At 41.1% G+C, this 15,493-nt stretch overlaps 1 protein-coding gene across 4 annotated transcripts in view; it reads right to left on the reverse strand.

Moving 5' to 3' along the window:
• LOC148521486 (uncharacterized) overlaps positions 1 to 15,493 on the reverse strand; it is an 89,154-nt gene that overhangs the window by 11,180 nt on the left and 62,481 nt on the right. For all 4 annotated transcript variants that reach the window (XM_088475184.1, XM_088475183.1, XM_088475181.1 and 1 more), the window contains 10 exons: positions 15,166 to 15,228; positions 12,786 to 12,881; positions 12,389 to 12,490; positions 10,449 to 10,631; positions 7,227 to 7,358; positions 3,910 to 4,139; positions 3,589 to 3,727; positions 3,052 to 3,135; positions 1,516 to 1,718; positions 211 to 289 (listed from right to left, as the gene is read on the reverse strand). In XM_088475184.1, the coding sequence (XP_088331310.1) occupies positions 211 to 289; positions 1,516 to 1,718; positions 3,052 to 3,135; positions 3,589 to 3,727; positions 3,910 to 4,139; positions 7,227 to 7,358; positions 10,449 to 10,631; positions 12,389 to 12,490; positions 12,786 to 12,881; positions 15,166 to 15,228 (1,311 nt within the window). The remainder of the gene's footprint in view (positions 1 to 210; positions 290 to 1,515; positions 1,719 to 3,051; positions 3,136 to 3,588; positions 3,728 to 3,909; positions 4,140 to 7,226; positions 7,359 to 10,448; positions 10,632 to 12,388; positions 12,491 to 12,785; positions 12,882 to 15,165; positions 15,229 to 15,493) is intronic.

The raw sequence follows: 15,493 nt of genomic DNA on the forward strand, positions 1-15,493 counted from the left end.
TAGGCTTTCATTAGGCTGAGTAACAATGTCCTAAATTGACATCTCTGCAGCTTTTAATTAAAAACAGATTAAATACACTTAGAAAGGGAATTTTCGTTAGTATCCTTTGAATAAAATTTGCTTATCCCTCCATTATATACAATATATGGAAGCCTAGTACTACTGTGAAAGTCCCAGGACATTGATGCATGGACAATGAACCATGCTTACCCATGACAGTCTGCGAACAGCTGTTCCAACTCTCTCTGGGTTCCTGTGACTCTCTGAGGCTTTGCTCCTGGATAAACTTCTACAGGAAATAATACAAATCTGTCATATTTATCATTTATTGAAAACTCCAGTACAAATAAGATTATCACAAAGTGCTATGCATTCATTTTGTATTTAGTGAAATGTTATCCAGTACAGGATTATTGAGGTCCATTGATCAAACGTATTAATGAACCTTATTATTACAATCCCTGAGTTCCAAAATGGGGTCTAAAGACAACCAACCAATCAGGACGGTTTCCTCATAATCTGACAAATGATCAGAGTGAAGTCACTCTGCATTGGTTAGTTGTGGACAGGCCTCCTGACCTGTCATTCATGTTGAAGCTACACAAGGAGCAGTTCAGTGGTGTTCAAACAGGATTTTTATTGCTTCTGGCATTTAGCTGAAATAGAGGAAGAAAGAAACGTCCGTTTTTCGCCAAAAAAACTGCGATAGTTTCGCAAAAGAACTAGCTAAATGCAATTGGCGAATAAAACTGGAGAAAAGTTTTCTCCATCCCAGACCAGGCGGAAAAAAAAAAAATGCAAATCCCTATTTTTGGCTAAAAAGTGGGGATTTATTTCAGAACCCTTTGGACACCCCTCCTAATAATAAATTACCCCCAACAAAATTTCGTAAGTTACACACTTTGGTGAAAAATGACCGCGCAATTTTTGGAAAAAAAATAAACAGTTGAAAATAATGTATTGGGTCTGATTTTTCGGGGGGCGATATGGATGTGTGAAGTCTTTTAAACATCGCACGCGGTTGCAGCAGGCGTTTTTTTATGGTTTTTAAAAATGCGTTTTTACGACACAAAAATATACTTGCACCCATTTTAATGTACCCCCAATTTACATGGATCAGTAATTTCCTGGGAAAAAAAATTGCTTTGTATCATTTTCAACTTTTTTCACCCAAAATTGTGCGCAGCTTACGAAAAAAAAATTTGTGCCATTTTTCATTAGGGGGGGTGTCCAAAGGGTACTGAAAGAAATCCCCAGATGTTTAGTCAAAAATAGGGAATTTGCATTTTTTTTCGCCTGGTCTGGGATGGAGAAAACTTTTCTCCAGTTTTTATTCGCCAATTGCGTTTTTGCCTGTTTTTTGGTGAAAATATCGTTTTTTTTGTGAAAAACGTCCGTTTTCCCCAATGGCAAAAAAAAGTCAGTTTTTGCCGCTAATTGAATACGGCCCTAAATCTTTATTCAAAACTTATCAACTCTGAACAGTTAAATGGATTAAATGATTGAATCACTCACTTTTCAAGTTCTGCATTAAGTTCCTCTTCAAATTTCCGAGCAAGTTTTGTGGCAGTCTCATCTTTCCACTTGGCCATGTTCCTCTGGATGGCTCGCAGCTCGTTGTCCTTCTCCCGGAGCTGCTGCCGCAGAGACTGGGTGTTTGCCCCATTGGAGTCTCTCAGCTGGTCGCGCTGCAGATTGGTGATTTCTTCTATATGCTCCTGAGAAGCAGCATCAAAGGAAACCAATGGAAGAGGTTATATTATGAAGGATTAATGACTACATTGCGTGTGGCTTTCAGGACAGGCTGCTTTACTCTAAATCATCTGCCAAGCAACACGAGCAAGGAAATATCTAACTTTACAATGTCTGATATAATTCTGAACCTATGGTTGTTTATCTTTATTGTAAATGCAATAAACCATCAGCCTTTGTGTCTCCTTTCTATGTCTGTGTCCTGCACAGTGGCAGGAGAAGTCTGTCTGTATAACGCCTCACAACTAAGGTGGTTTGCATGTCAGTGACAATGGCAATATCAATGTTTGTGTTCATTTTTTATATTACACCATGAAATATGGGGTGTGTATACAAGCAAATAGTCTGACAGTAAGGTAAGGAGAACACACTGTCCTTATGGGATTAATCTCTCCGGCCTGTCCACCATTCTACAAATATCATTGTAGAGCTCCATAAGCCCAAACAACACAACACACGTATAAAATAAATGTCTGCCACCAGTAATAAAAAAAACCCCTATAAACTGGATTTTATATACTAATACACTCACGCTATTTAGGTTTGTCCCCAAACGTGGACCAGAACAGACACCAGTTGGGAGTTGTTCCAGTTTTTACGGTTATTACATGACATGTTCAGGAGACGCTAGTGAGGAGGCTGTAGGACAGCAGGGGCCATATTTTATGTTATACAACCTTTAGAACTAATTATGAATATTTCACATATTAATCTTTGATAGCTGAGTCTACTTCCAGCACTATTTATCCCAGTTGCAATATATATCTCGTAAAAACCTGACATGTCAGTCTCTACTATATATAATTAGACTGGATATAATACTGCTACATTATGGGAAGACTCAGTATGAGTTTAGAGTTGCAGGAGATCACCATCACTGAGTGCAGGAGGATGGTAAAACACAGTCTAATGGTGGGTACACACTACACGATATGCTCCCTGAGCGATATCGTGTAGTGTTGTCCCCGGCAGGCTGTGCTCAATGTCGTTCATGACATTGAGCACAGCCGCTGAACGATATCATTAACGATATCGTTCAGCGCCGGGCTCTCTCCCCCATTCCCTGACATGCAGCAACCTGACGAGATCGTCAGGTTGGCCTGCATGTCAGCCCGATGAACGATGATGACGAACGACCCGCGGGAACGCGCGTCGTCGTCATCGTTCATCTTTTGGTGTTAAAAATGGACGATAAAGTGGACGACTGAATGATAACGATATCGTTATCGTTCAGTCGTCCACTTTATCGCCCAGTGTGTACGCACCATAAATGACAACACGCATGTGTACTCTATACACCTGTATGAGTCTCTCCTTTAACATTTCCAGAGCCTTTTCCTTCTCCAGCTGACAATGCTCTTTTATCTGCTGTAACTCACGTTCCTGTTCAATACACAAGAGAGAAATTTGGATTTCCAAACACAACTAATGGATTCCATAGTACATTTTTTTTCATGTTGAACATTATTTTGGTTGTAATGGTAAACAACTATAAGCACAAATAAGCAGTATACAACTAAAATGGAGATAAATGCACAGGTCAATAGGGTTCTTTAAGAAGCACCAAATCATTATTACCGCTGTATTAATGGATGGTTTTCCTTATACACGACCAGACCAATTTTCTCAAGTAAAACATAATGGTGAGATACCACAATTAGTAACATTTTGAGTAGGATTTTATCATCAAAGGAGGGGTAAGAGGAAGGAGGAGATACTTGTTTGACTATTAATTTTTCTTTATTATTCTATTTTAAAGCAAACACCAATGGGACTATCGTGGGACAGGACAGGCACTTTGCCCCTTTCTCCCATGGTAGCTGACAGTGTACTTACCTTCTCTCTTTGCACATGTAGGACAGTGCGCTTTTGTGCTTCCACTTCCTGTTGTAATTCATGAAATAGCTGGTTGGTCTCTTCACTTACTCCGTGCAGCATCTGTAAAGCTTGGTTAGTGGAAAGACGAGAGGGGCTTCTGCAAGAGAGATTGCTCAGTGTTATCATACACTGAATCACCGGATGTTGCCTGTATGTATCATTGTAAGCCAGGATTCGGTAATGATATGTAGCATTACTGATATGATATAATGTTCCACTCTCTGTAACTGCTGCACAAGTCCCCATGTTTCTCTCCGTCATCTGTGAGAGGTCACTTACCCGTGTTTGCTCCGCGATGGGCTTTGCATGTTAGGTTTCCCAGGAGTGCACTGGATGCGCTCACAAGCCGCACTGATCTCCCTGGCCAGGGCTCTTTCAGCTCGCTCAGCCTGAGCCAGGGCCTCCCTCTCCCTGAAAATGGATTCATTCTTTTCAGCCCTGAGCACGTGCTGCTCTTCCTCCAGCTGCTGCATCCTCAGCTTCAGGCGCTCAATGTCCCGCTCCTTTTCCTAAACAAATCATCAACTCAGTTTCTTTCCCTATGATGAATGATTTTTCTGATAATGCTAATTATTATGGCTATAGAACAGGGATGATTAAACTTTGCCTAGCTCTTCAATACAGAAGATATCACTTTAGAACTAAAGGGGATTGTAAGCTTGCGAGCAGGGCCCTCTTACCTTATGTCTGTCTGTTACTACCTAGTTTTGTTCTATTAATGTTGTTTCCAATTGTAAAGTGCAACGGATTATGCTGCACTATATAAGAAACTGTTAAGAAATAAATAAAGGGATTGATGGACAGGAGAGAATAAGGCAGAGAGCACTGACAGAACTGTGCATCATATGACTGGATGCTAGCATTACATAATGTGCCACATCCAACCATGCAATGGGCCTAATTCAATTCAATGCGAAGATGAATAGCCACGGGAGGGAGCTCCCGCAGCTATTCAATACACTGCACTGTTTGGGCAGGCTAAAGGATTTCCTCCCACATCCCCGTGTGATGCGAGGAGAAATCCAACTAAAGTGCTGGCCGCGCATTGAATTGAATTCGGCCTAATGTCCATCTTGGCCAAGAACTCCCACTCTCTCCATGCCAATGTCCATGAATGATGCCATGGGCTGGGTGTAGTTCACCCATTTTAAAGTATAAATTATAATAGGATGAAGAATTATTTATCTGCTAATTGATTAATTAGAATAAAGTCATTACAACTAATGTAGCCAAGAACACAAGAGAGAAACGTGGAAATTTGCATTTCCAAGTTTGATGTCCCATTTCCAAATGTGTTGTCCTAGTCATTACTTAAAGAATTAAATAAATACGTAGTTGCCTGAATAATACACACGTGAGAGATTACATTGAGAAACATTTCATACAGCACCTACAGTGATTTGTAGCTGGATAAGTATTACCACTTAAAGTGCCCAGGGAACACCATTATAAAGGGATAGAACAGCCACATGGCCTTAAAAGGGAACCAAATATAAAAAGGCCTCTTACATTATTCACAATTATTAACGTAAAAGATCTCTGTGAGCCACAACAAAAATCATAAGGATTAAGTTTAGAAGTACAGATGTGTCCTGCTACATCTTTGGTCATAGTGCGCCATACAGGCTTCTAAGTCGCGGCATGAGAAAAGCTCGGTGTGGTAATGCGCAGTGAGACTTGACAATATCCACGGCATGCAGTACATAGCTTCACCGCTGGGTGGCCAGTGCTCCACTGATTAAAACTACAGTGGTGAATAATACAGCAGTGGATGGATATGCCACTACAGAATACAATAGTACAGTAAGCCCTGACAGGCAGGCCAATCACATACTGTACAGTACTCCACAGTGTAAACAAAGTCTTTAATACAGTATTGTAGTAATTCTGCACGGCAGGCAATTTTATGAAAGACTACCCGTGCAATTACGCCAATTTCGGCAGTGATGTGTGGCACTCAGTGTGATGGCATGCCTTAGAAATTAGTAGTGGGATTTTAGCAGCGTTGTTTGAACTCATCACTGAACCACAAATCTCAGCCCATAAAGAGGCATCTTTGAATCACAAACTGACTGTGCGTCTCCTGTAGCACACTTGTGACAATGTCGGCACTGCTGATATGGCTGTCGTGTGTGGATGAGTGGATAAGGTGAGCGCCTTACAGAGCCAGCACTTCGGGTTTGAGGCCCGGAAAGGGACGATGTCATTTTGTACATCAATATTTTTATTTTTTGTTTTAATCTTCAATACAGGATTAAATAAAGAAATAAATCATTTGGTGTGTGAGTTCTGTCATTTATAAAAATACATAACTGCGTTGGCCAGAAGACGCACGCCCAGTATTAAATAAAGACAGAGCAATTCACTTTCAATATTCCTTAAGGATCTCTGCCGAACTCAATACATTGCTCCCAACTTGCCACCACCTGACATTTCTATGCTGCAGTGTCCACATACATCTATCCTCTGTACGCTACAAGTCGCGCTACACAAAACACAGAGCGCCAAGCGTCTTTTCGAGCGACTTTTTACCTTCAAATACGTTGAAGGTAAAAACTATTTCCTCTGTTAAAAGATATTTATCAGAATTGTACCTTCCTAATCCTAGTTCTAACATTTGCATGATAAAGAACTAGTATGTTTCTCATATAAACAATAGGAAGTTTAAGTGTAGTGGATCTGGATCTTAAAAGGGACCTCCGTCTATTGTTATAATTAATATGCCCCAATGTATAATACAATATGACTGCAGATTAGACGGGAAGCTGGCCAGTGAGCACAGAAACTGCTGGGAGAAGTCTGCTTTATCCTTGCAGTGTCCTTGGAGTGATACCCTGTACCCCTGGCTGATAAACACTTCTAGGGACCTCCAGTCTCCATGAAAAACACAACCGGCCATCGGGAATGTGAAATGTATTGATACCTATGCATATAAATGACCTTGCCTATATCAACCAGTGTGCACTGTAATTCCATGTCTTCTCTCCTGGGACTTCCATGGTCTATAACAATCTCTATCAACTGGAGAACACAAAAAATGGATTCAACATTGACCATATTGTTGTATTAACAGTCACCAGCAGACAATGGTGTGATCTTGTCCAAAGCGTCTTTATTACCTATAACAGGTGAGCACAATTGCCTGCACTACTTAAATATATTTTTATATACAGTGTACACTATAGTATTTTCTCCTCTATTTTCTGGGTTCCATAACAGAATTCATCAACAGCGGACACTACCTAAAACCACACAAGAACTCATTACAATGAGGATCTGAGGGCTCTGGAATCCCATTCCCTGTATAAAGACTTTTGCTAGGTGAAGAGCTCCTTCTTTCCTGGCTCTAACTTCCTCATCTGATATGACACTACTGTTGGTACGAGTCTAAACACACTTCTCCAAACCACTAGAAACATCTGAGGATTGATGTAACGGAGTTTCCTTCCTGGACCAGATCTGGTCTTACCGCTCTCCAATATACTGCCTAATAACATTATCCTTCCTTCTCTCATTTCAGCTCACAACTCAGCTATCACTCCAACTTTCATCCCATCTGATGTCCTTTCAGTACTCAGTCAAGATTCAGACCATACTTGTGCTAGTTCGTCCTCAAGCCTCCTCATCTCTTCTTGCTTCTCTTCTTTCAGGACTGCACGTAGTTCATCCAAGGCTTCTTGCTTCTCCCGCTGTAGGGAACGCTGGTGAATTTCATGCTCCTGAATAATCTACCAAACAAAAGCACAATCACTAGCTAGAGGTTAGCATAAATGTTATATGCAGGAATATGGAGAATGACATCAAATGGCACTTGCATAGGCTGAAACTAGAAGTCTTCCTGGGGGGCACTTGTGTTGCGATTTCTGTTTTATGCAATTCTAAGAATGACATGTAAGTAAATAGGTATTCCCTTATAGTCTAGGAAGCTAACCCAGTCACCACACCCAGTGTCTCTAAGACTACTGTCCCAACATTCAGGATACACAATAGTAGATAACAGTGGCACTCAAGGAATAAATGACAGACATAAGAATTGCGTAAATGGCCAATCTTTCAATGCTTTTGCATGGTAACTCTGACGACACTACAGAGGCATGGAAACGTTGGTCATTCACTCAATTCTTGTTTCTGCCATTTACTCCCTGAGTGCCAACGTTATCGTTATCTACGGTTTTGTATCTTTTTTTTTGTGGTATGTTATATGGTTTTATTGTTTTCGATGTTATAATGGATTTTTTAAATATCATGGGCAGAAAGGTGGTGCATGGCCTATCTGTGTACAGGTTGTATGTTCTTCCCATGTTTGTGTAGGTTTCCATCAGGTATTTTGGTTTCCTCCCACTGTCCTAAAACATACTGTTAGGTTAATTGGCATCTGACAAAAAATTAACCCTAGTGTGTGTGCATGTGATAGGCAATATAGATTGTAAGCTCCAGGGACTGATGGTTGATTAACGTTTTTTTTGGATATTACTGACGGTAGGTTACTTGAGCCTTTAATACATAACGTTATTGCTGATGTGGAAAGAGGATGTGTTTTGCCTCCTAAAGAAGCTGGTATATGTTGAATTGTTCCATCTCATCTCTGTTAGGGGCATATTTATTATATTTATAAATCATTGTGAATTTACCTATAATTATATTTTCTTATCATGTCCTGCGATGTGCGAGAGGAGAAGTCTGGAGACTTTTGCAGAACGTACCCCATAAGCTACTGAAGATGCCATTAGTTGCTGGTAAATTTCACCATTTCGCAGTCGCAATAGAAACCTATGGGAGCTGCTTTTGTGGTAGAAAACGGGAGAATATAACAGTTATTTCCCGTACATACATTCAAGGGATGCTTAATATTTGCGGGTAGCTCTGGAAACTGTTTTCGGAGGCTATACCGCAAATAATATTTTGATGTATACCCCTTAGTGTGTACTCCCATGTTCTGCTGTAAGGAGCGGAGTAGTTTAGGGTTCTGAAAACTAAATACGTGCTAGGCAAACTAGTGAGTCTTATTTTACTCCAACATATAAAAAGGATATATAGATTTACTTGATAAAATATATAAGAATCAGGAGTGTGTGTGTGTGTGTGTGTGTGTGTGTGTGTGTGTGTGTGTGTGTGTGTGCAACACTATCTCTAGTCCCCAACATAAGGGGAACACAGGTCATTGGTGGTGGTGTAAAAAACCAGGCCTATAGGTTTAATAGTACAATAGTAAACGCGTTACATCTTTTAGGCTTGCTTTATATGGAAAAATTCATTTCTAGTTCCATGGGGCCAACTTAATGTGGATGTGATAAATATTTTTTTGCGTAAATTAGCAAAATTAAAATGAATACTTTCACGCAAATTTATTAACAATCTTTTGCCAGGAGACTGGCTCCAATAAGAGCCTGTCCTGGCAAAGAGCTGGAAGCAGTGTGAGAGCATAACGCTATCACACTGCTTCCTAGTTCGGCTGTTGCATACGTTCCCTGGGGGATACAGAGGAGCCCCGAGGCTACAATAGGATTGGGGTAGGCCTTAGATTGCACACCCTATTTCTAAACATAATAAGAGGTGCTACCATGCTAAGACTTGTAGTGCCACACAGAAAAAAGGAAAATGCAGGTGCACACTCTAAGCACGAAGAACACTGATAATCAGAACAGTTATAATAAACGCTTCAATTTAACATGGAGTACAAATGAGGTTCTTAGTATGTTTGGCCAAAAATGCAAGCCCACCTACCACGTCACGGTGACCGATCAGGTGCCTCCCTAACATTCCAAAGGTTCAAATCCAGAACATGGGACCCCCTGGGTCTATACAACCAAACCGCCCCAGAACACCACCAGTGAGTGATACGTAACCGTTTAACCAAGTTTTAAAAAGTGTTACATCAGTAAGGAGTTGCAGCTTAGGTATTAAAAATGTTACATTAGTAAAAAGTAGCAAGTAATGTGTTAAAAAGTGTTACATCAGTAAGTAGTAGCAGCTTAGGTGCTAAATATTTACATTAGAGCAGAGCGCGGGCCATAAAAAGGGCACTGTTGCGTCAGCCAAAGGCACGTCCGAAAAGGGGGCATGGCCATGAGAAAAGGGGGCATATCCTTAAGATGCACCCAGCATTTACGTACATGCTGGGCAGCCGCCAAGCTCTCCCCTCACTGTGAATGGATGCCGTACGCATCTACTGTATATACTGGCGGTGAGCGCTGCACTGCAATTCCCCCCAGCGGGACACTGCGACCCGCAGGTGGGGATGGCACCCAGCATACCTGGCAGGCTGTTTAACCAGGGCGCCAGCAGGTAGGGTGCATTTTGGCGTTCTAAAATCGGGCAGGGCGCGGCGCCCTGCTAAAACAGTCTGGCGGGAAGACTAGATTAAGTAACAGTTAACAAGTGTTAAATTAGTTCACTCACTTATTTATGTGCTTAGGATTTTATAGTTTAATACAGTGGTTCCGAAACTTTTTTGAATCACGGCGCCCTATAAATCAACATTGTTTTCACGGCACCCCTAAGCCAAAAGTTTGTTATTGAGAAATTCAGAAAAAAATGTAGTGCCGCGGCGCACAGTTTGGGAACCACTGGTCTAATAGAAACTAAAGCAAGACAAGGACTGCAGACCAATGACAGAGAGACTGTAGCTCACGTGAAGCCATCCTAAAAACCAGTGCTGGTCTGCTGATGGGATCATGATAAAAGGATAACAAGCCTGTATTATACATTACCCTTTAGAGCCCAGAGCTCCATAGCCTTAATATGTAATCTAAGTGGACCCACACTTGTGCTCTTCTCACTACCCCATAACACCTTCTTGGGTTATATAGCAATCTTACATTTTGAAAGTCAGCAGATTTCTTTTCCAATGTCATAGACGTGCGGCGTTCCCTTTCCAGTGCTTCCCGCAGATCTGCGTGCTCTAGCAGCCTCTCCTCTTCCATTGTGTGCCTCTGTATTTGTAGTGCATCCCTCTTCTCACTGTCCCACTTTTTCTGCTCATGCAGTAGAGTATTGTGCACCTGATATGCAGGAAACAGCCCAACACAAAAATATAAGTGTCAAATGCAACACTCTGAGGGCTCGATTCAGACCCGGTCGCAAGATGCAAACGCTCGTTCCAAGCGTTTGCAAATTCGGCAAAGTGACGGCATGGCATGCGAACGTACGACAAGGCTAAGCAAGCCCACTATGTCTGGCCGTGCGATCGCTTTGTGTATGCAGACGCCCACCAGCCTGTCTTAAGACGCTCACTATCGCACGTCATCTCCAGGAAGTGTATGCAACCATCGGTACATCGGGTACCATCGGAAGCGAACGCAGCGCTTGAGGTAGACTATACCCTACCTCAAGCACTGCGATCACTTCAGTGTGAAATACAACCAGGTGACATGTAGTATGATACTGCCTGTTAATTATGCACGCCTCTGAAACGGCGTTATTTCGGTCAGGCACACCTGCGTTCACATCTACACTCCCCCGTTTCTAGTGGCCAGCCCCTGTTACCACCCACAAAGGCTTCTCCTGTTACTCACTCTGGTGGGCTGTCTATGCTGGGCGAGCGTACGCTTCCCGATCTTTCGCTGCGGTTCGAGCACGCGCACTACCATGCATACGCATGCACACAATGCGAACCATCGGCAGCTACAGACGAACATTTCTTAGCGTCCAGGTCTGAATCAGCTCCTGAGATCGGAGTATTGAGATCTTTAGGTCCTATAGGAATCATGGCCAATTCCTCTTCTGCAAACTCAACTTTATCACATAAATATATAAAGAAAAAGCAATGTCTGTGTAAGAGAACACGAGTAAAAGCTTTATGAAATAATAATCATATCCCTGGTTGTTAAACAGCTACAGACCTTGACTTGGTCCTGATGCTGCAGCTGAAAGACTGTGCTTAAATTTTTTTTAAAGAAGTCTGGCAGATGGCAGTCATGTCTACTGAATGCTAAGTACATAGAAGTAATACACGCTTCAATAACTGAGATGACCTTTGTCAAAGAATAGACCGTAACACAGGATAGTCATTGAAAAAGAATATTAAAATGCAAAAATCATATTTTACAGATTATATTGATGCACAATGGGTGAGCAATTATATGGGGTTTATTTACTAAAGTGTGGGTTTTTAGAAGTGGAGCTGCTGCCTACAGCCACCAATCAGATTCTACTTATCATTTATCTAGCACCTTCCAAAAGAGAATAGCTATAATGAGATTGGTTGCAGTGGCGTAACTACCGTAGGTGCAGGGGGTGCGGCTGCTATGGGGCCCGGACCAACCCGGGGCCCGGCCCTCCCCTCCTCACTCCCCCAGCACTCTCCTCACTTCCCTCTACTCCACTTACCTGCTCTGTGGTCGCGGCCCCCCCGCTCCATGGTCCGTCTTCCCAGTCAGCTCCGCCTCTTCCCATTGACTGATACTGGGAGAAGACGTGTTCGCCTCCTCCCAGCATCAGTCAGTGAGATGGAGCAAATCGGGAGAGAAGGTGCGCCTGCCCTGCGCAGCGCAACCATGGATCAGGTTAGTTGGGGAGTGAGGAGGGTGCGGGGGAAACTCAGGCCAAGGAGGGTTGACGGGAGGAGAGGGGGGGGCGGTAGGCTGAGAGGGGGGGGAGGGGTCTGTACATTTTTTTGCTATGGGGCCCCCGTAGGTATAGTTATGCCCCTGATTGGTTGATATGGGCAACAACACCACTTCTAAATACCTGCACTTTAGTATATATACCCATATGTATTAGATTTAGGTAAAAATTATAATATCCATGTCCATCTTACCATCTCCCTTGCTTCTTGCTTCAGTTCTGCAGCTAGCTTCTTCATGGATTCTTTTTGTGATTTGAGAGTCTCCTTCAGTTTTGCAATGTCTTTATCTTTCAGCTGAAATATGGATTATACATAATGGCTGAGGACCCCAGGAGGGCAACTGCTATATGCTAGGTTATATTGCTTTTTCATTTTCCCACGCCGCATTACTAGTAAACTCCAATCATTGTATTATTTATCAAGCCAGCCCTCATTACCATTAGCTCACATACCTGTGTTATATCCCTATACCTGCTCATTGCAGGTATGGTCAGAGGTGCAGGAGACGCAAAGTATAACCTGGTCCTGCATTGTGACTATAGCAGGTCAGCGAATATACACTACCGTCTATTGTATTCTAGTACATTACCTCCAGAGACTTTACAACTGTATCCATTTCTTTTTTCAGAGCTTCAGCTTGATCCTTAAGAGCTTTTGCTTTCACCTGGTCCATATTTTCTGCAAACTTAATGTGCACAACACAATAAGAATCAGAAACCTCTCATGTAACAGAAGATTAATGACATCTATTGGGTGAGACTATCCTACAGAACTCTCCATTTGCAGAACACACTGGGACTAATTTACAGTTGTGCCCTGTAAAAATGTGCCTGGAGTAAGATACATCACACTGCACATAACTTACATCCACATTACAGGTTGAACATATCTTCTTTCCCCTTCCGCTTGGAACGACGGGTCTGGGGAATGCTATGGATTTCCATGGAGCTGTAAGTCCATCATCTAAACATGCATTTTTGTAAGATACACCTTATGTATACATTTGTGTGTCCCATAGACCTGGCACCAGTTTCTGAGTGGATGATGATAATGGACACATTTTAGCGCTGGATGTATCTATATACTCGGTTTAACATTGCAAATACCTTAATTCACACGCAAATCAAAATAAAGAGTAACAGTAGTGCACAGATGCAAATTTTTATGTTTAACTGTAAATCAGTATGTATGCTCATTTTTACGGCTATTTGATTTCCGTAGTGTTATCTAGCCTTACTTTATGTTGTGTGGCCAATATGTATGCTCATTTCTATGGCTATTTGATTTCCGTAGTGTTATCTAACCTTACTTTATGTTGTGTGCCCAATATGTATGCTGATTCTATGGCTATTTGATTTCTGTAGTGTTATCTAACCTTACTTTATGTCGTGTACCCAATATGTATGCTCATTTGTATGGCTATTTGATTTCCGTAGTGTTATCTAGCCTTACTTTATGTCGTGTGCCCAATATGTATGCTCATTTCTATGGCTATTTGATTTCCGTAGTGTTATCTAGCCTTACTTTATGTTGTGTGCCCAATATGTATGCTCATTTCTATGGCTATTTGATTTCCATAGTGTTATCTAACCTTACTTTATTTTGTGTGCCCAATATGTATGCTCATTTCTATAGCTATTTGATTTCCGTAGTGTTATCTAGCCTTACTTTATGTTGTGTGCCCAATATGTATGCTCATTTCTATGGCTATTTGATTTCCGTAGAGTTATCTAGCCTTACTTTATGTTGTGTGCCCAATATGTATGCTCATTTCTATGGCTATTTGATTTCCATAGTGTTATCTAACCTTACTTTATGTTGTGTGCCCAATATGTATGCTCATTTCTATGGCTATTTGATTTCCGTAGAGTTATCTAGCCTTACTTTATGTTGTGTGCCCAATATGTATGCTCATTTCTATGGCTATTTGATTTCCGTAGTGTTATCTAGCCTTACTTTATGTTGTGTGCCCAATGTGTATGCTCATTTCTATGGCTATTTGATTTCCGTAGTGTTATCTAACCTTACTTTATGTTGTGTGCCCAATATGTATGCTGATTCTATGGCTATTTGATTTCTGTAGTGTTATCTAACCTTACTTTATGTCGCGTACCCAATATGTATGCTCATTTGTATGGCTATTTGATTTCCGTAGTGTTATCTAGCCTTACTTTATGTCGTGTGCCCAATATGTATGCTCATTTCTATGGCTATTTGATTTCCGTAGTGTTATCTAGCCTTACTTTATGTTGTGTGCCCAATATGTATGCTCATTTCTATGGCTATTTGATTTCCGTAGAGTTATCTAGCCTTACTTTATGTTGTGTGCCCAATATGTATGCTCATTTCTATAGCTATTTGATTTCCATAGTGTTATCTAACCTTACTTTATGTTGTGTACCCAATATGTATGCTCATTTCTATGGCTATTTGATTTCCGTAGAGTTATCTAGCCTTACTTTATGTTGTGTGCCCAATATGTATGCTCATTTCTATGGCTATTTGATTTCCGTAGTGTTATCTAGCCTTACTTTATGTTGTGTGCTCAATATGTATGCTCATTTCTATGGCTATTTGATTTCCGTAGTGTTATCTAGCCTTACTTTATGTTGTGTGCCCAATATGTATGCTCATTTCTATGGCTAATTGATTTCCGTAGTGTTATCTAACTTTACTTTATGTTGTGTGCCCAATATGTATGCTCATTTCTATGGCTATTTGATTTCCGTAGTGTTATCTAGCCTTACTTTATGTTGTGTGCCCAATATGTATGCTCATTTCTATGGCTATTTGATTTCCGTAGTGTTATCTAGCCTTACTTTATGTTGTGTGCCTTTTGTCTGTAATTTGGACATATTTAAAAATGAGAAGTGACTCTCAATGTATTTTTTCCTGGTAAAATACTTAATAAATAAATGATAAATGCTGTACAGTATAAACCTGCAGAGAAAACACGGGTAGACACTCACCTGTTGGACTTCCCTTTGTTTTTGGTTCTGCATCTCTTCCTTTAGTTTTCCAATATGAAGGTCCTGAAGAATAAAATGTTTTACAATACAGTAAGACCCTATATTACATGATGTCTCTGGATCTGTGTCAGAGATCAGGGAATCATTAAACACATGTAGTAAGAATCAAGATGAGTGTACAGAAAACAACGTGCATACAGCAGCAGAGAAACTTTCACTGGCATAGTTGGTAATATGTTATATACGACGTCTCCATTTCCAGTCTGTCAATAGCTTGAGAAGAAAAACATAATTTAGACCTTCACTGTGATTGTAGCCCAATTCAATA

This window comes from Taudactylus pleione, unplaced genomic scaffold (genome assembly GCF_031769625.1).
Source record: "Taudactylus pleione unplaced genomic scaffold, aTauple2 ptg000162l, whole genome shotgun sequence".
Lineage (NCBI taxonomy): Eukaryota > Metazoa > Chordata > Amphibia > Anura > Myobatrachidae > Taudactylus > Taudactylus pleione.